This window comes from Aythya fuligula, chromosome 20 (genome assembly GCF_009819795.1).
Source record: "Aythya fuligula isolate bAytFul2 chromosome 20, bAytFul2.pri, whole genome shotgun sequence".
Classification (NCBI taxonomy): domain Eukaryota; kingdom Metazoa; phylum Chordata; class Aves; order Anseriformes; family Anatidae; genus Aythya; species Aythya fuligula.
This window is the reverse complement of record NC_045578.1, coordinates 4,265,682-4,285,473: the sequence shown is the minus strand read 5'-3', so window position 1 is coordinate 4,285,473 and position 19,792 is coordinate 4,265,682. Positions and strand designations below refer to the sequence as shown.

General features: G+C 44.6%; 1 protein-coding gene across 4 annotated transcripts in view; it reads right to left on the bottom strand.

Annotated features, from left to right (window-relative positions):
• COL26A1 (collagen type XXVI alpha 1 chain) overlaps window positions 1–19,792 on the bottom strand; it is a 172,144-nt gene that overhangs the window by 125,601 nt on the left and 26,751 nt on the right. For 3 of the 4 annotated variants that reach the window (XM_032200920.1, XM_032200922.1, XM_032200924.1), the window contains exon 3: window positions 13,237–13,340. In XM_032200920.1, coding sequence (XP_032056811.1) covers window positions 13,237–13,340 — 104 coding nt within the window. The remainder of the gene's footprint in view (window positions 1–13,236; window positions 13,341–19,792) is intronic. The other variant, XM_032200921.1, reaches the window with a different exon arrangement.

Sequence of the window (19,792 nt, the reverse complement as noted above, 5' to 3'; positions counted from 1 at the left end):
AGATCAAATAAGCCAAGTTTAGGACTAGCTTGTTCCCCCTATATAATGGGCTGTAATGTTTTACAGTGCAAAGCCCTGCCGCAATACAACTAGCTGCAGCGTTTGGAGCCATCGCTACACAAGCGGTGGGAGCCATATGGATTTAACGACTCTCACCACCAGTAAAGAGAAAACCAGAACCTTGGTTGTTTAAGCACGAACCTCCACTATTTAAGTTAAAAAAACAACACTGGCTGACAACAGCAACAGGTTTGTATCTGTCACCCAAACTGGCCACTGGAGAAGTACTAATTAATCAAGATACTTCCCAATTTCCATCAGCATCCCACTGGTACCACAGCAGTTTCTACAGCTTGGGCTGTAGACACACTTCTTTTGCAGGAGAACAAGGCCTGCCACCTCTGACAGAAGCTCTGGCACTTGACCTAGGAAGCCACATTTGGCACCATCACTGGCAGCAGGAAACAGCCCAGTTAAGATCCCACTGCCATGAGCAGGCTGGCCGGGATCAGCATTCCCCAAGGTTTGTAAAACGAAGGACTACCCAGTAATCAGCAAAGGCCCCTGCACTTTCTGTAGAGGATACCCATGAAGGACAGCTTGGCTATTACTGCCACAGAAGTTTCCATTTACAAACAAAAAGCCACTGAATTTTAAATCCTCAGTTACTGGCTCTGTATTCTTCTTTTCTGTTTGTGTCTGTATGAATACATTCCTCGTTACATTTACAGGAAAAGAAAAAAAAAAAAAAAAAAAAGCAGGAATTTCTTCAACCTTCTCTTGGTATCTTCACAACCAGGTAAAGACTAGGACCTCTTCGAGCCCTGTATTTCTTCTAATCCTGCTGAGTTTCTCAGCATTGCTCTCCAGATGAATGCCAGTCAGTGCCGTGGGCAATCCCGCACCCTGCTCATTACCGTAATGCTCTTCTGTCAGATCTGCCTTCGGTAGAGGCAGCAGCCACCCGTGGCATTGGGTGAACAACAAGTAAAAGTCACGAGCATAATTAATTTTTGCATTATTCATTTGATGGTACTAGCAACGAGAAAACCGCAAGTGTTATAAGAATTTTTCCTGTCAAGAATGAACACATGTAAGATGTGGTTGCATCTGTAGTATGACCCTGATGTTGCCTTTCCTATAGGCTGCACCCATTGCTACGCATCTTGAAACATCTGTGCCTTTCCAGTGACTGATTATCCAGAGACACGCAACAGTGCTCGGTATCTGTAAGAGGCCGGGGACTGAACCCTGACTTTATTACAGAAAAGAGCTGGAGCAAGCTGCTTGCCAAAAATCCAAACTGTAGCCAACAAGTCCCTCCAGGCTCACTTGGAAAGGTCTTGTAACCTCATTGCCGTATGCCTGCTGGGCTCAAAATGAAATGCAAACTTGCATGTTACTTGTGGATTTGGATGCATTATCCAAAGAGACAAATCAGGAGGCCGGGCAAGAAGCATGTTATTAAGAGTCCAGAAAAAAAAAAGAAATTACCACAGTCTTTAATGAACTTCATCATATGGGATTTTTGCAATGCCATTCCTTAATGTCTTTCCTGCTCTGGTGTTGAGGAACCAAGTATGACCTTTCCAAACGGGGGTTTTACACATTCAAGCATTCTGATGAAGTCCTTTAAATGATGTTTGAAAACTAGTTTTAGGGTATGTAGAAGCAGAGCTGATGTCTTCAGAAAGTTCAGCAGCAAGCTCTACCCAGCCTTCACTTACTCTGGAGTTTTCATTTATTTAAAAACTGCAAAGTTTCAGCAAACACATACAACAAGTGCTCCTTGTGCTGCAGTGACGACCAGGATGTCCAGCAATGCTATGCTCATTAGGGAACTGATTAAATGTTTCCTACTGTTTGTAATCATGTGCATGCGGTCATTAGAACAAGTCTATGCCTACTTCTTGTCCAGTTTTGGGGGAAGAAAAAAAAAAAGACAAAAGTTAATATAATTGGTAGCCAGGAAGGGCTACTTCTAAGTAAGCTGATTTGTTCTGATGCTATTTTTAGTTTCATATGTAACATGCACCTACCAACACCTCTAGCTGGTAATTAAAGCTACCCAGTTATTTAACAGTATGGCACCTTCAAACATTAACTAGGAAGGGCATACTCCTTTCCTAACCAAATACTTTCCTTTACAAATGCAACAGGCCTCTTGCAGTATTTATAGTGCAACACCAATTAGGACCAACTTTCTAACTAATTGAGCGTTCACAAGGCTGGAGTTATTGTAAGCGCTGAAACCTGACCCCTCTGAGGAACGCTGACACGTGCAGATACCCCTGGTCCATAGCATACCTAACATTTTAAATGCTGTGTGTCAGGTGGCTTCGTGGATGCCTTAGTTGTAAGCGTTACATGTAGTCAGAGTACTTGTAGCACCAGGCTCCAGCATGGCATTTCTTCTCTCGAGTTGACAGCAGAGCTTTATTTCACCTTCTTCTACAGCTGGGATCCTGCTGTCTTCCAAGTCTCCATCCATTCAGAATTTGTGAACTCATTATTCCTGCCTTTGTGACTGTCCTTGACTGAATCTCACTTTATGGATTTTTGCTCAACTCCACAGCTTATGATCAAGGTTTGACTGCGCATTTTAATCCTAGTCTACTGCATGTTCCTGGTACTGCTCAGCCTGTAACACACAGAACTGATTAGAGGTTCTCTCCATTCCTCACACCAACTTTTAAATGAAATATCAAACCACACCGGACTGAGAACAGTCCCATTTGACACCTCCACCCAAACTGACACAGTCTGAGCTGTTACCAATTACACTGCAGTTTCTTCTGAGTGAGCTGTGTATTTTGAAGTTGCTCCATCCAACACACATTCCCGTAGCTTCCCAGATGGAGCTGCACTAGCTTTGCTGCTTTTATGCTGCTAACTAGCTCACAGAGAGAAGACATTACCTTGGAATGACATGCAATGAGCAAGCTTTTGTCTCACACTTTTTAGTAGTAAATTGAAATTCAAGTCTACTAGAAATTATTCTTCAGATGGACATCTTTGGTTCCCCTTTCATTAACAAGGTCTTGAGGAAAGAGTACAGCCTGGGATTCAGCAACATGGGACGGCGATGCCTACCTCTTGCTTTCACTTCAAAGTCTTACAGAAAAGATGAAATCATGCAACCCCAAACTTTTCTGGCAAATTCATCTCTGTTCCTATTCCTGGGCTTGCAATCCCATTTCCAGCTGCAAGTCCCACTTCTGCAAGCGAATTTCCACTGTTCATGAACTTTGTCATAAGGTGCTACATGTGCAGCCTTTATGTGAGGTGACACCTGGTGAAACTTCTCACTCATCACACATACCACTGCAGATAAAACAAGATGCTCCAGGCTGCTGGAAGGAGCTACAAGGTCCTGGCTTCTGAATGGGTCTGCCTGCCTCCTTGTTCAGCCAGACCCCCAGTTCATTAACTTTTCCAACAAAAGGCCATCTTTCATTATGACTTTTGCGACTGAGGAGCCAAATACAAAACCTCCTGTGGCTGACATGTTACAGTTTTAGCTTGTAGGACTGGCAGAACAGAATCTTGATTTTTTCCCCTGAATCCCCACTAAATGACAGCAGTATATCCTCTCCAGCAATGTGTAGAGATGTATTTGTAAAAACATATTTCAAGGCACCAGACACCTATACATTGTAGCTTTTAATCATCACTGTTAGGTGACACCTAAAACTCCAAGCAAACCACTAGGTCAAAATGCTTCTCTCGCTGTCAGGTCTTACACCTCGGTAGTGCAGAACACCAGCTTAACACATGCCCAGGACTGCAGCAGGAAGGCAGAAATGCTGGGCAGGTCCATGGAGTTCAACCTCTTGGAGAGAGCACCAGATCGGATGCGTGCTGTCACACAAAACTTGCTGCAACGTCCCTGTTTAGAAGAGCTCTTAAAACTATAAGCTCTACTGCAGAAACACAGCACTTAGCCCCTACATACATCCCTTTCAGAAGGTAATTCCTTCCCAATTACCACAGCACACTCACAAGTCTCCTGTACCAGGCCTGATGCAATCATCAACCTCTTGGATTAGGTTTCTAAGGCATACACACAATATATCCCTTTCTCTCAAGTTGCAGATAGTACAGCTTTGAGGATGGGGCAGAAAGTAATACCTGATTCATCTTCTGAGGACTCTCAGAAGAAAATAATTTTCAGCATGGTTCCCCTTGAGAAAGAGTGAATCTGGTAGACGGCCAAATTGTGTTCAGGAGCTCCCAATGTCCTTTGAGAGCTACCCCTGGAAAAAGATATATTTTATTTACATCTGTCAATGAAACGACTGGCTCAACTGAAACCAGAAGAGCAGAAGTGTCAGCTTCTCAAGGGACTACAATACAGGTGGCCCACCAACATAAAACATGTCCTAAACCAGAAACTTCACCATGCCATTCGGTTCAAAGAGTTAAACAATCAGAGGCATGAAACAGGGAAAAAAAAAAAAAAGAAAAAAAAAAAGAAAAAAAAAACACATTTTAAAAACTAGTTTCAAATATTTAACTTGCATTACAAAAATATGGTGTTGCTTGCATAGCAAAGCATCCCAAAATACCTGCAACAATTCAGGTCCCCTTTAAATGTCTTCTGCCTGAAGGTTTGTGTGGATGAGGCTAAACCTGCTCAGGTGCCACACTTGCACACACTCACCAGTATCTCGATGTTTTCAAACAACTGAGAACTGAAAATAGTTACCACAGAAAAGACACAAACGCTATTGTACCGATTGCTTTAATTCATTTAGTGAAAAACCTACTTAAAAAAAAAAAAAAAAAAAAAAAAAAAAAGAAACCCTAAGGTAGAAACAGCAAGATCCCCAAAGACCAGCTCCAGTCCAGCTTGCTTAAGGCTTTCTGCTCTGTAGTGCAACACCTGTACCCTTCTGACCATTTACACATGCGAACAGCTCGCACTGCCAACGGCTTTGTTTAAAGTTACTAGAAAACATGAAAAGAGTACATTGGCCTTGAGAGGACACAGTGGATGATCTAATATGTCCCATCCATCTGCCGTCTGTGGAATCCTGGCAACGAAGCCCCCTCTTGTCTCGAGGAATTTCCCTTACTCTCATGTCTTTAACCTCAGCAGCATGAGATACTCCTCCGTCACTCACACACAGTGACAGCTCAATATTAGAACAGCTTTGCACAGGAATCCAAAAACTCTGGTGCAAAACATGTTCTCATTTGTCCTGCGGTACTTGACAAGACAGAAGTAAGAGATGGCAGCATGACACTGAACACAGTCACACCTAGAGGTGAAGCTTACATACAGGGATAAAAACCAGGACCATTCCCCTCATCTCCCCCTTAATCTCACATGCAGGGTAACGAGAGGTAAGTGAGTTACTGGACTTGTAAGAAAAGAGATGGCACTCTGCATGTCAGGCGTTACTTGGCCCCTCAAGTATTCTCTTGGAAGAAATCCAACAAGTGCTTCCTCAAGGAGCCATTCCATTCAACACTCTGACAGCAGCATTAAGTCCACACATTTCATAACTATTCTCTTGAAAAGCAGTGGGGAGGGAGCTGTAATTTCTTAAGTGTTTAATTTTTGAGTGCAACACAAACCAGCTGGTTAAATGGGCAAAAGTTGTGGAAAGTCACTGAAAGAAGATCCTGTTCTTTGTTGCCACCCCTTCCAACTGTAGGCACTTCATATTGACGGCCTAAGCCTCATTTCCCATTCCTGATAAAAACAAACATGTTATTGCAGCAGCAAAGAAGCTCAGATACTGCTTCATCGGGTGGTTTTAATTCTCCTTCATTGTTATCTACTTTTTACTTGAAAGGCATCAAAACAAACAGTGGACACCAATTAGGAACCATTCCTCTCTTTTAGCACTTCCATATGCGACGGGTAGCGTGGTGTGTGCTACAAAAACCGCTGCTGTAAACACACCCCACCCTTCCTCCACCACCTCGGACAGGAATTTCTGCAACCGAGAGAAACAGGGTGGAGATTCGGGGGGATAATGTTTTTATGATTTTTGTACTCACCACATTCACGGGACTGACAGCATTACACGTCATGGCCTCCTCTTTTCCAAAAGGAGGACAACACTGGCAGCAACATCGTGAACTTCCCAGCACGCTCCACATCAGTCCAAAGTCTCCTTGTCCTGGACAGAAGCGATGGCTTAGCTAAGTCCCACGGCCTTCTGGCTTTTTTCACCTGGCTCTGAACAATAGCAAAAACCTGCTCTGTTTAAACAAAAATGCTCATCCTTCCTCTATTAATGAGCCAATGACATCAACACATCCCTCTGGAGGGGGATGGGAAGGAAGGCAGGTTGCAAGAAGTAACAGCCATCAGAAGATGTCTCCAGATTTGGGTACTGGCAGTCAAAGGACCCAGCCCTTACACAGAGCCCACCGCCTGCAGAAGCGGCAAATATGCCAGGTGGGACATCTCCCCAAGCTCTCAATGCCCTCGTTAGCACGCTTATACGTTTTAAACCTCAGACTTCTCCAAAATGCCAGGAGAACGTTTTGCACAACACTTACATTAGGATAACCTCTATAGACTGGTCTCCAAGGCAGATCATCCTGAAATCTGTGGCTTATGAAGATGGAATATTTAAAAAGAAAATGGAAAAGAAAAAAGGAACATCTCCTGGAGAAAGTACTGTATCCTAAAACACATAGGATTGAAGAAGGAAATTACAATGAAGACAACACTATCCAGACCTTGCATGGACTCTTCAGAAATCAGGCCTCAAGTTTTATTCCTAAGTAATTCAAAAGCTTATCCAGGTATAAAAGTTACAATGGGTAACTGATCAACTAGAGATGTGTTTATGACTGTTTATACAAATCTAACTACATTTCTTAAAGGATTTTAAGTCCACTATCACTGAATCTTTGGTCACAAAAAACAAACGAAAAAACCATACAGGACCCAAAGTCTCCATGCTTCTGCTCTGCTGGCTGTTCAAATTGCTTCAGTCAGGAAGTCCTAAACTTTCTCCCACTGCACCCACCTGTCCCTAGAGAACAAGCCTATTAGTCATACCTGCACCCACGGGCAAGCAGAAGTTGGTAAAGAAGCCCCACATGCTTGTCTCTTTTTAGACAAAAATCAGCTGAAACCTGCCAGCACAGTGAGAAAGGATCCAGGCAGGGAAGAGAGAGCCTCGCAGCCTGGTCCCGTACTAGCCCTATCCATGGTAGGGTTACATTCACTCCTGATTAGAAGTAGAAGAAATGAATAGGAAAGCATTAGGTATAAATAGATGTGTCTGTCATTTGTGAGTTAAGAAATACATAGTGCTAAGAGGAACAGAAAATATCCGTCACGTTTGAGAAAGCAAGCAAATAACTTATCAAACTAAAAAAAAAATTAAAAGATTCTTTCCACACCACAGTAATTTGATGGGAGCTAAAAAATGGGACAACGCAACAGTACGGCATACAGCTTTTCTAATTATGTTAAAATAACATCTGTAGATATTTAGCACTCCAAATATTTTGACATTAGGTGCTGAATAAAATTCTCCCCATTCAGATTAAAAAGGTCCAAAAAACATTAAACGACTCAGATGCTGGAATGCAGTGTCAATGTCTTTGGAAATCTGTCAGGGATTTTATTTTATTTTATTTTTGACTGTATATCGAAAGAGAAGATGAACATTTAGAAATTGTTTAAGTAGTCACACAGCACTGATGCCAGAAAGCTCTCTCAGCAGGCTGCATATTCTTCCAACTGTGACCACACACTCCAGGAACTCCTCAGAAAATTTGATCAAGGGTGACACATGTTCTGCCTGCAGCCAGAGGTTGCTGCATGGTCAGCAGGCATGGGAGTGGATCAGAATCGGGTGACACACTGCACGGTCAGGAGACTTCTGGTGGCCCTTCTGCATTATATTGAAGAGAAAACCAGGAACACAAGCATCTGGAGGTATATTATATGGAGGAGTAGGAAATATATGCTATTGAGGAAAATATTAGTAGATATTATCCAGCCCCAGTGTACCGTAGGTACGCAAATACCATTCCTCAGAAAGCCACCTTGATGCATCAGCAATTCCATCAAGGATGATCAACGTGTTTTAACGTTTTTTTCCACAAAAAAAATCTTTGAAGATAAGTCTACAGAGTTAGTTACCACATTTTACTACCTACTTACCTCTTTGTTAATTAGATCATTATTAGGAAGTGCAGGTTGAATGTAGTCAGAACATTCACAGAGCAAACATAGCTAACAAACATCAAACTTCCAAATGAAAAGGTATTTCCAGAAGTAGGTTTACTATGAGGAAACATATTTTTCTCTCATATTGAGACCTTTCTTTCAGACACATTTCACTAAAGAAATTAAAGCCATTCTCCACCAGAGAACTACACACGTGCAAGGATACGTGCTAGATCCAGACTTGAAAGGAAGCAGCCTCAGTTTGCAATGCATTTGCAGCATTAACTGCCCTGCTAACCAGATAGCACTATGCTATCTGGAAGATTTCCCCATTCAAATAAAGTTTTTGCTTTATGGCAGCAATAGACAGACTCCATCGCTTCCAAATGGTGGTGGCTACAACCAAGAGGGAGAAACAGGAAGGAACCGATGTACTGGAACAGACAAAACTCACAAGCTCAGCTCCTGAACAGAACTACGGTGATGGTCAGTGTTACTCCACAGTCACCATGTTGTGCTTTCACAGACTGACAGGTCTGTGTTTAACAGTCCACAGGGAGCAAACTAAGACCTGAGTAATGAGGTCCCACCAACGCTGCACTCAATGTTAAAATTAAAGACCTAAAAGTTTGAAAGCCCATGAAAGTGCTCTAAAAGCTTTAAGTCTCACAGTCTCATCAAATTTTGTTATAACTGCGTTTGCTAGCCTAAGATTTTCCCAGCAGTTTTGTTCCACATTTCTCCTCCTGAATCCAAAAAACTTTCTGAACAGGCAGCAGAAGGATTTTGTGCTCTCTCATACCAAGAGGAAAGATCCTATTTTCTTATGCTGCTTTGAAAACTGTAAGCCCATGGGAAATTAACAGGTTTGGAAAATATCAGGATAAGATACAAACAATAGTTTTAATTAAAAAGTAGATTAAGAAATCCAAGAACTGGAAGAGGTGTGGGAGGGAGTAAATTCTCAAATTAAAACATTACTTGAACAAGACCGCTCAAATTTCCTATCCTCCTTGTATTCCTATGGTGTTTTACCAAAAAAATAAAAATAAAACACCACATACTGAACCCACAAACAAAAAAGAAACATCAAAATAAAAGCTTGGAGTCCTAATGGAATCACTTTAGAGGTGCCAAGGTTAGTCTGGAGCTGCTTCTTGCCCAAATAGCTAAGCTGTCTCCCATCAATCTACTTCTGGGGTAAATAGGATACTGGCTACTATCCCAAACTCAAGCAATGCAAACAATCAAGAAAGAAATCTATGTGATATTCATAAAGTAAAATAAGATATTGCCTAGCTGGAGAGCTCTAAGGCTTTGCTGAGCCCCTGAACTTCTTAGGGACACTTTTCCTCTCCCAAGAGATTACACTTGCCTTTGAACTTTCAGCCATATAGAAAAAAGGCTGAGTTGAAATGTCAGCATCATCTTGGATTCAAATCAATCAGCTTGATGCATGATTGCAATAGCTAAACCACTTCACCTCTGCACTGCCCTCGTCCATATGTTCTTTATATCAGCAGTCAGCAGACTGGGTGGCTCAGTGGATTCATTTCCTGTCCTAGGCTTGGGCTCCAGTTTAAACAAAACAAAACAAAAAAAAGGAAAACTGAAAAATAAAAATTAGCATCTACTGACAGTTAAATTCACCAGGCTTGTTTGCATCAAGTCTTTCTCTGTCCAAGACAGTTGAAATAAACCCTTCAGTAAGTCCTGGTACAACCGATGAGTTAGTCAAAACTAGCTGGTCACAGCTCTACAAAAACAGCAAAAGAACTAGAAACCTTTCAGATGTTGACATACCCTTGGGTGAGAAGGCAGCAGCAAAGGGACAGGGGGAGAGCCCTGAACAATGTTGGCTTTAAAAAGAAAGCAGATTACCAAGGTGGGGATGGCTGCTTCTAAATTAATAACCCACTGAGCAGCAAAATCTCCACCCACTCTCAGGGCTGGGCTTCCTCCAGATGATGCTCTTCTTCAGCTCCAGTGCAAGAGTTAAATTCCCAAGATAATGTAAATCTAAACAATGTGCAACCTTCAGCATTAACATAGGTGCCTGCCAGCTGGTGACAGCTAAGTGGTTACTTTCTCGAGCTAAACTTATTAGCTAAGGGTCAGGACACTTTGTAGTACTCAAATTGCATTTAACAGCTTGCTCTATTGGCATGCAGTCTGTTACCAGGGAAGGAGAGATTTCTTATTGTGGGTGTGTTACAGCAAACCAGTCACATCAGGAGTCTGCCATCATCTGGGGCTGGCCATCCCCACTGTACTGTCACATTTGGAAATATCTGCACTACAGCGTTTGAGTGATTGCAAGTTCTTTGACTGTTTCCTTGCTTTGTCCTCCCACCACCTTATCTTCCTCCATAAAATGCTAAATGAAGTAAAACAAAGAAAAAGGGCAATGAAGGCCTCCTAAAAAGACAGCTAGTAAAAATAATCCATCTTCCAGAAAGGCTACAGTGTCTCCCCCAAAGACACTGTTACAAAACAGGACAAAAAAGGATGAAGCATCAGCCCCGCTCCCTGGCGATTAAAGCAGCAGGCAATGGCTGGGATGCCTCAAGCTGCAAAAGGCACCGCCAGTCCAAAGGGACCCCATAGCTGTGCCCACGCCCATACAGCTCCCCAAACTACTCTGTGCTTGATCAGTCCGTTATCTCCTGGCTTGAGCTGCCCTGTTCACAAAGATGCAACCTTTCTACTTCAGAGAGCATTGGAAAAGCAAAAGTCTCCTTTCTGTCTCTGGAAATAGGCGGCATCTCGACGCAGAAGTGCAAAGCCATTGTGGTTGCCATTCTGTTGACAGTGGAGACAGTGGCTGTCAGAAAATCAGAGCATTTGCTACACAGCAAGAACACAAGTCAAAAATAATGAAGGCCCAATCTGCCTTTAATCGTATCTACCTCACAACAACTTCAAAAGCTCCAGCTGCACAAATGAAATATTGAGATGAAATCTAATTGATACCCAAAACGTGACAATATTTTGAGACTCTACCCCACTAATTTGCTGCAGCTTCACAATTGCACTGTTCTTGTATTGTTTGTCTAGCTCTGGTTTTTGTCTGCTGTTTGCAGTAAGACCCACACTGATGTAAGCACCCTACCCTCTCACCATTCACAGTGGGAGAGAGTGCAGAAAGGAACGAGTACAAAACGCTTTGCAACAGGTTGCCAAATGTACCAACTAGTACTGCCAAAAGGCCCTAAAGAAGTCTTTTCATCCTCTTCTACTTAGAGTTCCAGGTGACACTACCATTAAGGACTTGTATAAGGATCAAGTTAAGTACTTTGATTTTAAAACTGCTGCCTCTGGACATCCACTAGAATCAATATTGGTGCTAGAAAGTAAAGTGGCACAACTCTGCTCTACTAGAAAGGGCTCTTTTTTCTTTCTTTCAAGAATATGGGACTGTCAGTAGCTCCAGATGTTTTATGGAGGGGAAAAAGTAAAAAATAAAAGCTAAAAAAGAGCTCCTACATGAAAGTGCGAGCTTGCTACTGGCTTTCTGCTTGCACTCCGCAGCCCGTATCTGAGCCCAAATGCACAGTTCCACCTTGAAAGCCGGCCGTGTAAAATTGTCACCTCGTTCCACAGCCCTGCTCCTGCGAGATCACTGCTGCCTTTCTCAAACAAGCTTATGTTGGCTTTTTATTTCCACTGAACTCTGCTGAGACAGATCTGGCACAGCGGGAGGGAGCTGGATTCTCTCCTTTACACCGGCAGCACCACTGCGCTGTAATCGCTCACACCTGTCCAAACCCACAGGCAGGACTGGGCTGCACACACGGGCTTCTCGGGTCCTTGGTCAGGTCCTCGGGCAGGCTAAGCCCCGGCTACCTGGGGAATAACAATTCTGCCCCCATCCTCAGCATCCCTCTCCCCTGCCGCGACAGGTAAAAAGCCAAGCTGAATGCAGCAAGTTCCCAAGCTCACTTCTTTCAGCAGTGTGAAATGTTGAATTTCAGCTAAAACACAAAGCTCTCCCCTGCACACTTCAATTCAGGGCAGCTCTGCCACACCTTAGACTTCTCTTGAGCTTCTGGGAAGCTATTGTTTCCTCAACAGCCTGAAGGGAGCTGCTGTCTGTAACCATCTTTGCAACTGTAACAAGACAACTTCCTACTTGGAGATTTGCCTGAATTGTGTGATGAGCACAATGAAAATAAGCTGTAGCTACAAGCTGCAGTCTTAAGAGATGTTCGGTGCTCCCGGTGACCCCTCGCCAGCCAGCAGAGGCTGGCAGCAGGGACCTGATGCAAACGAGCAGAAAACCTCAAGCCTGTTTCTCTCCCATCCATAAACCATGAGCGGAGACTCAGCTGATGCTTTGTGCCTACAAATGAATTTTGGTGGAGAAGCAGACCTTGTTTCTAAGTCCCAGAAGCAACAGTTAAAGCAGAGAACAGCAGGAAGGAAAATATAAAAACATGCCCTTTTTATGCATCATGATGAAAGAGGGAAAAGATTTTCCCTTCTAGCTCTGGAAAGAGCCCTGTGTTTTCTTCTATGTGAAGGAACAGGCACCAAACCCAAAACTGTGTTTTATATCCACTGGGCAACCTGAACGTTGTACCAAAAAGGCAGGGAGAGGGTGAGAAGAAGGAGGTGCCTCGTTTAATTCAGTCCTCTGGAAACACATATTGTGTCTGGACCTTACAAGCATAAATCTTACAGGCAGCCATTCAAGGACCAGCTTTCATCAGCTACAGCAACTGATGGTGATGACAGCGGACATGGAAAAGAGACAACACTGACACGGTGAAGGCACATTTCCTGAAGTGGGGACACCAAATACAGACACATCTATAAGGAGGGCACCCCTGAGTATCCATTTCTTTATTTCTCTTCTTCTTCTTCAGGCTGATTTGCAAGCATTTAGCGTGGACTGATTTCCAAGATCGCCCTTTGGACCTTGTGTGCAAGCCCTCAGATAATGATGAGGAGTGAAGAGAATAGGCAATTTGCTCCTGTGTTTGAGAGGCACGAAGCAAATGAACAAACCCAGCTCAACCCATATTGTCGATCCACACGTGCCCCTTTGTGCTCTGTAAGAGCGGATGCGTTGCTGGATGACTTACCCTCTTCGCAGTTGCTCCCCGTGAAGCCAGGACAGCACCTCCACTCCAGCGTGGTCACCGTTCGGTAGGACATTTTGTACGTGGGCCTGATAAGAGTCCTGTAACTAACACAAGCAAGCAGTCAGTAGGATGCACTTTTCCACCAAGTCATAGCACATCTTCCTTCCCAGAACATCCTCACACCCAGTCACCCCCAGCTTCAGGGAAGAAAAAAAAAGACACTTAAAATAACAGAACAAGTGTTTACCACAGCATGGATCTCATTCTCCAGCCCTTATTTTTCTCCTTAAGCCCTCGTACTCTTGGTTCTTCCTCTCCCCCAGGTAACACCAGTGTGCTTTATGGTACTCTCATCACTAGGAAGTTCTTTCAAGTAGCAGAGATGACTCGTTTCCCTTGCTCTATCTCCATGTGGATTCTCTGATGTTTAGCCTTTCTTTGCTAAGTACTCAGAGTTTAAAAGACATTATTTCCACAAAAATTGCATAAATCTCTGCCAAATGTCTTCCTTTCTCCCGCCCTTGCCACTTAGACCTGGGGTCTACTAACACACCTGCATGCCACATCACACCACAGCACTACACCAGCGATCTGCACGCAGCCTTTTCCCAGTTAGCTAACCCATGTCTCTGTTTTCTCTGTCTGAAATAGGGTCACACTCTTCCTCAGCACAGCCGAGGTTCTGCAGGACACCTTCTGCTCTGCGGACAGCACACAGCATCCTCGGGGGTCCATTTTAAGCCATGCCCCACTGGAAACCAGAAGGCTGTCTGCAGACACGAGCAGATCATTGCAAGGCACCAGCCTTGCCTTCTGGAGTCAATGCAAGACTGACAGTCGCATAAGATCCAGCTTTTGTTTTAAAACACTGGCCCTTCAAAGCTGACAAATCGGAGTTTTTCCCACACGCAGCCAGACAAGTCACTGCTGCTATTCATGCAGTTGAAAGAAAGCACAGAAGTTGTACTCTACAAGTTCCCCTCAAAATTCCTACTCGTACTTAACGGCCAAAGGAATTTGGCAGGCACAGGGAGAGGCTGAAGCACTGGGATTACGGCGCTGCAGCCTACAGCTTTCTGCTTCTCTCTCAAGGCTGGGCAGATGCAAGCCCTGAGCCTCCAGGTCTCCACAGGGAAGAGCATCCCCAAGCAGCACCGAGAGCCTCCAGGTACACGGTCACAGCCTGCAGCTCTTCCCCAGCCCAGCTGTGCAAAAGGCCAAGACAGGGCTAGATGTCTCATGAACCTAACCTAAACACCTCAGGGAAGCGCAGCAGGCACGTGTACATCCAAGACAGCACAGCAGTGACAGCAGTGCTGTTAATCTGAAGAGCAGTAACATGCACTTACCAGGAGAGGCTGCCCATGTATGGCTTGGAAAACAGGCAGCATCTCACTCGTGGGTAACAGGCTTTGGGGAACTCGTTTCTCAGGAAGCTGTGGCTGATTATTTATGCCAGCTGCCAAACACAGAAACCAACTTCTCCCACTGCCACTGGATAAGAGGATCTGCACGAGCTTCTTCCTGAGCATGCAGCCGCCTGCACTGGGAACAGCATTGCCCAGGGATGGGAGAGCAATGCTGTCTCCCTTGAACGTTATGTCTTCACCCTCCAAGTTGCCAAGAAGCACACCAGTTACTGCTAATTCCAGCAACTGTGATCCAGGCACTTGTCTAATAAGGGCTGGACAGAGCCAGCTCATTCCACCTAGCACTTCTCATATCCGCATTCAGTGGCATTCAGGAGTCTGCAGCCACAAGCAACCCCGAGGACTTGGCACCGTGTTGGTGTAGGTGGTGTGTTTTGCTTTTGTTTGGGTTTTGCTTTTAAAACAGAAGGACCTAAGTCACAGAGGCTTGAAATCTCTTTCTGAGCATCTCTCAGAACAGCTCTGGCAAACTTCAGGAGCTGAACCCAAGTCTCCCAACTCCCAGTCTTGGAGTTGGACTTGAAACATCTTTCCACACTTAAGCCCCGAACCATCAGTCAGAAGTTCATGACTTTGTCACTAACACCACAGTTGGATTTGACCTTGAGATGAAAGTCTCCAGTCCTGTTACCAGTGTCTGGAGCCAGCCAGTCTCCAACCACACCGTGATTTTAAAACCATGTTTCTGCCAACACCAAGATGTTAAAGCTCTCTCAAACTTCATTATGAAGTGTGGAGAGTAGCTTGAGCCAGACTGGAATCTTGGCAGCAGTTCTGTGATGGGGAAGTAGATGTAGTTTTAATCCTCAAACGAGAGAGGACTTCTCAGGGCATGACAAACTTAGAGCTCAAGCATCACAGCCTACCACCCACCCTGAATTTCCTGGAAGAGTCCTGCCGTTTGCAGCTCTGTTCAGCGTTGTGCAAGTCAGGCACGTGAAGGAGTCCCAGCTTGCTACCTCCACTTTGCTTTCACGTTGCTCTCCTCTTCAGAGCATCATTTTGTGACATGGCAGCAAGGTCTGCTACGACAATCTCAGCACATCACACCATGGATATTTCTAGCTGCTGTTTGAGGAGGGGAGTAAAGAAAACTCCTCTAACAAAGCATAACCTGTGCTTCTGATAACCAAAGTATTCCTTTCACATTCATGTTGCTCTTGCACTCAAAGGAGAGGAAAAGCCATGCAAAAAGAAAAGAGGGTAGGGTGCCTTTGAAAGATAAGCCTCAGAATGAAAATGTGTGGAAAACATAACGGGTAGGAAAGGGGGCTGGTAGTGGAATAGGAAAGCCTTGCCCTTGGATGCCACCTGGGCCACAAACACTGGCACAGAAATACTGCAAAACCATGGTAAGAGAGGAGGTTAGGACAAGCTACGACCTGCACTTCTTTTGTTCCCAGGTAGCTGAAGGGCATGCTCAGCACATGCAGTCCCGTTCAGCAGAAGACCTCTAAGCACAGAGAAGCGAGCTACCAAGACCTGCAAGAAACACCACTGCAAGAACACACATCATTTACCAGCACTCTTGCTGAGGCTCACAGCCAAATCCCAGGGATCAGGGCAGCACGGGAGGAGGAACCCAAAAATCAATCTCAACCAGCAGCCATCATCGTTACTAGATCAGAAGGGATTGGGAAAGCCAGGACTCCAAGCGTCTACCTTCCCCTGCAACTATTCCCATGGCAATGAGGTATCAACCCAGTAGATCCAACCCTGTCTGTGGTTATATAGCTATCATCTTTGGAGCACTGAAAATCCTTCCAAGTTAAAAACTAACTAAATAAATAAGTGCTAACTCTGCATTAAAAGATCAGAACAAAAAACTTTTGGTAATTCTCCTAATATCTGGGGCACATGGCCTGATTTATGGACATGCCAAAAAACTTGAAACGCCTTGTGGAAAATCAGCACGTTCTGAAGTCGCACTTCCAATTTGTCAGGCTGCGCTCATATCCTGAAATGCTTGGCTGCCCTGGAGAGATGGGAGGTTGGGAAGGGTTGGGCAAGTGTTGACATAGAAAAGAGTATCCTGTGGGTACATCCCCGCAACATATCCAAGGAATCCATTTCCCCAAGAAGCTATTAAGAACACATCCGATTCCCAACACCATCCCACTCCAGGCAGACCATGATAACTACCCCCTAAACAACTACCCCCTAAAGCCTACCAGGCACTGGTTACACCAGGTAGCTTCTCTACAGATCACCCACAGGATACCTTCACCCCAAACCAGAGCCACAGCAGACACAGGGGCGGGGAGTGCCTTTATCATCATCTTGCTACTTACAAGCATGGCAGAGACTACTACGCTCTGAATTTTTTGTTCCCTGCAGTCCTGCCAGCCTTCCCAGCACAAAGCCTGTAGATCCCCAGGTAAGAACATAACCAGGGTTTCAAATATGCTCCTTCAGACACCAGACAAAAACCCAAACCTGCAGCTGCAGGACTGCTGGAGGCCATTGCACATGCCCAGCCTTTGCCAAAGGGGAGGAAGGGAACTTGTTTTCAGTTTGCTCTTTGCTGCTTTGCAGAACTTATCAGCAGCCTAAAACCCAGAAAATTGGCACCTATATGCCTCCCATCTCATGCTAGGCAAAGCATTGAGCCTGTAGCAATTAAGCCTTCAAAAGCAGAGCAGACTGAAATGGATGATTCTGCAGAATTCCTTCTTTATTATTCAGCAAACTAGCTTGTAAAATACCCCAAGGAGCAGAAATGTGCTCAGTTTAAATAAAAGTTTAAACTTTTCTTAAACTACATCCAAAAATATGGAACAGCAAGAACGATCCAGGCAAGACATATAGCCTGCTTACATTAAAAATACCATCAAAAGCACACACCTGTGATAAGCCACACCACATAGAATGCCAAGGGGTGAAAAAGATGCAATGGCCGGCAGTCAGCAAGGCACTGCAGCTCATGGGGATTGTCTTTACTGCAAGAACACTCTCCCACCTCTGCCCACCTCTGAGCAATGTTCAAAGACGACTGGTAAGAAACTTGTTTGAGGTTTCAATGTTTGAGGTTTCAATGGCTCTTGCTGAAGCATGGGAGCCAGGTAAGACCATCCCTGTACAAGCCAGCTATGGGTTTCCAGAAAAGTATCCAGATTCTCTGAATCCAGACAGTGCTACAGAGAGTGGATGCTCAAAGGCTAGAGTGAAATGGAGCTATATGACCACTAAGCACAGCAAAAAAATAGATAAAAACCTCACACAGCCTTGCTGGGAACAATCATTCTTCTAGGATGAATCAAGTAAGAGAGGAGTCAGAATATCCTACCATAATCTGAAGAAGCAGGCTTCTAGATTTGATATATGGATTTTCATAGCAACAGTTTGAAGAGGTAAATGTTTGCCTTCCAAAGGTAGTGCATGAGCTGTCAGGCTGTTCTCACATGCTCTTAACTCCAGAGATACTGTTTTATTGTCCACAATAGTCACACACACAGGCTCTAAACAAAATTGGGCTCATATTGCCACATCAGGGCAAGAAATTGTACTGCTCTCAAAGTCATAAGCCATAGTAAGGCAAAGGAAACACTAACTCATAATATATTCTCATCTCTCAGGAGAGGTAACATCACTTGACCAAAGGCACAGGAAGACATAAAACCTCTTGCAACTAAACACAGGTCTTAAATCCGTGCCTAGTCTACGAAACCATCATTCTCCATGAGCCTCAGGGAGGGCTTAGTCCCAGGTATGGTAGAATTGTGCATTAGCCTACAGGTGCTGCAACAGAATGACTGCTCAGAAGAAGGGTCACCATTTGGGTGCCTGGGTTTACCGGCAGCTGGGTGCAACCATGAAGGCAGACTCCCAGTGATTAGGTTGCCACTGAAACACCAAGCAAGAGACTTTATCCCTTCCTTCAGACAGATGATTAGCATGCAACTTTTCTAAGTACATTAGGAGCTTCAGCCAGACTGCTGGAAAGCTGCCTGTTCGCTTCGTAGTGTGACAAAGCAAAGGCATATCCTACGGCATGCAGAAGCTGAAGCCTTCACAACACAAATGGAGAGAGTTCAAGAGCAGAAATCTGCTGAAGGAAAGCCTCCAGCCAAGACCACTCCAAAGCAACTCAGCACCCAAGCTAAATAAAGAGTCTGGGGTGGAGGGCAAGAAGAGAGCAGCTCATCCCATCCCAGCCAAGATGACGACACTCCTGCAAAAGCAGCACAGCTGCCAGCTTCCCAAGAGCAAGTGAACAGACAGCGAGGACATCGCGCAACCAAAGCTGCTGGGCTGGGGATCTCACAGATACTCCCCTGTCAAATGCCTGACCCTCAGCGGCAGTTTGTGCAATGAGGAAAAGAAACATAGCACGAATGAATGGGAGACAGGAAATTGACTAAATCCGTGTCTGGCCACGCTGATGTCTGCTTGTAAGCAGCGTCTCTCTACCAGAGAGCCCCTCTCAGCTGTCACCGCGCAGTTGAGAGATGCCTTTTTTTTTGGCTGGCGTCCCTTTTGCTAGTGAGCAGCCTGATAACGGGTGCTGGCAGAATGAAGGCTCTCCCTGATACGGTTGACTCCCTGCAAACAAGGAGATGAAAACAGTTTATTTCAAGTCACAGCTGGGAAAAATACTATAAAGCCAAAAATAATGCCAATAGCTTACTGACAATTTGCTGTGCTCACAATCAAGCATAACACCCTGTGAATCTGCCTGTGCATCCCCTTCAAGCACAGGCACCAGAAATCTTGCTGATAGAAGAACAGAAGGGCCAGAAGATCATTAAGTCTGTCCTTCAGGCAAAAGAGAAACTTGTCTATATAGTACCTGAGCGATCACAGGGATATATAGAGAGAGCTCACATCTAGCCTTAGACAGACTTTGAATAAGCCTGACACACCCCAAAGACCAGACTTGCAGAAAGCTGGAGCCACAGAGGTGCTGATACAGAGTAGGAAAGGAGGAAACAAGTTATTTGATGGGAACGAAGCATTGGTTGGGTAAAGTACTCTTGCTGGAGCTGTCTTCTAGTGCAGATACATGCGAGTTTATGGCAGCACTGAGAACCGTAGATAAAATAGAGAAGTTCCTTCATATTACAGGAACAAACTTGAGGACTGGTGAGCTACAGAAGGCAATAGGTAATAGGTTTAGTGACACAACA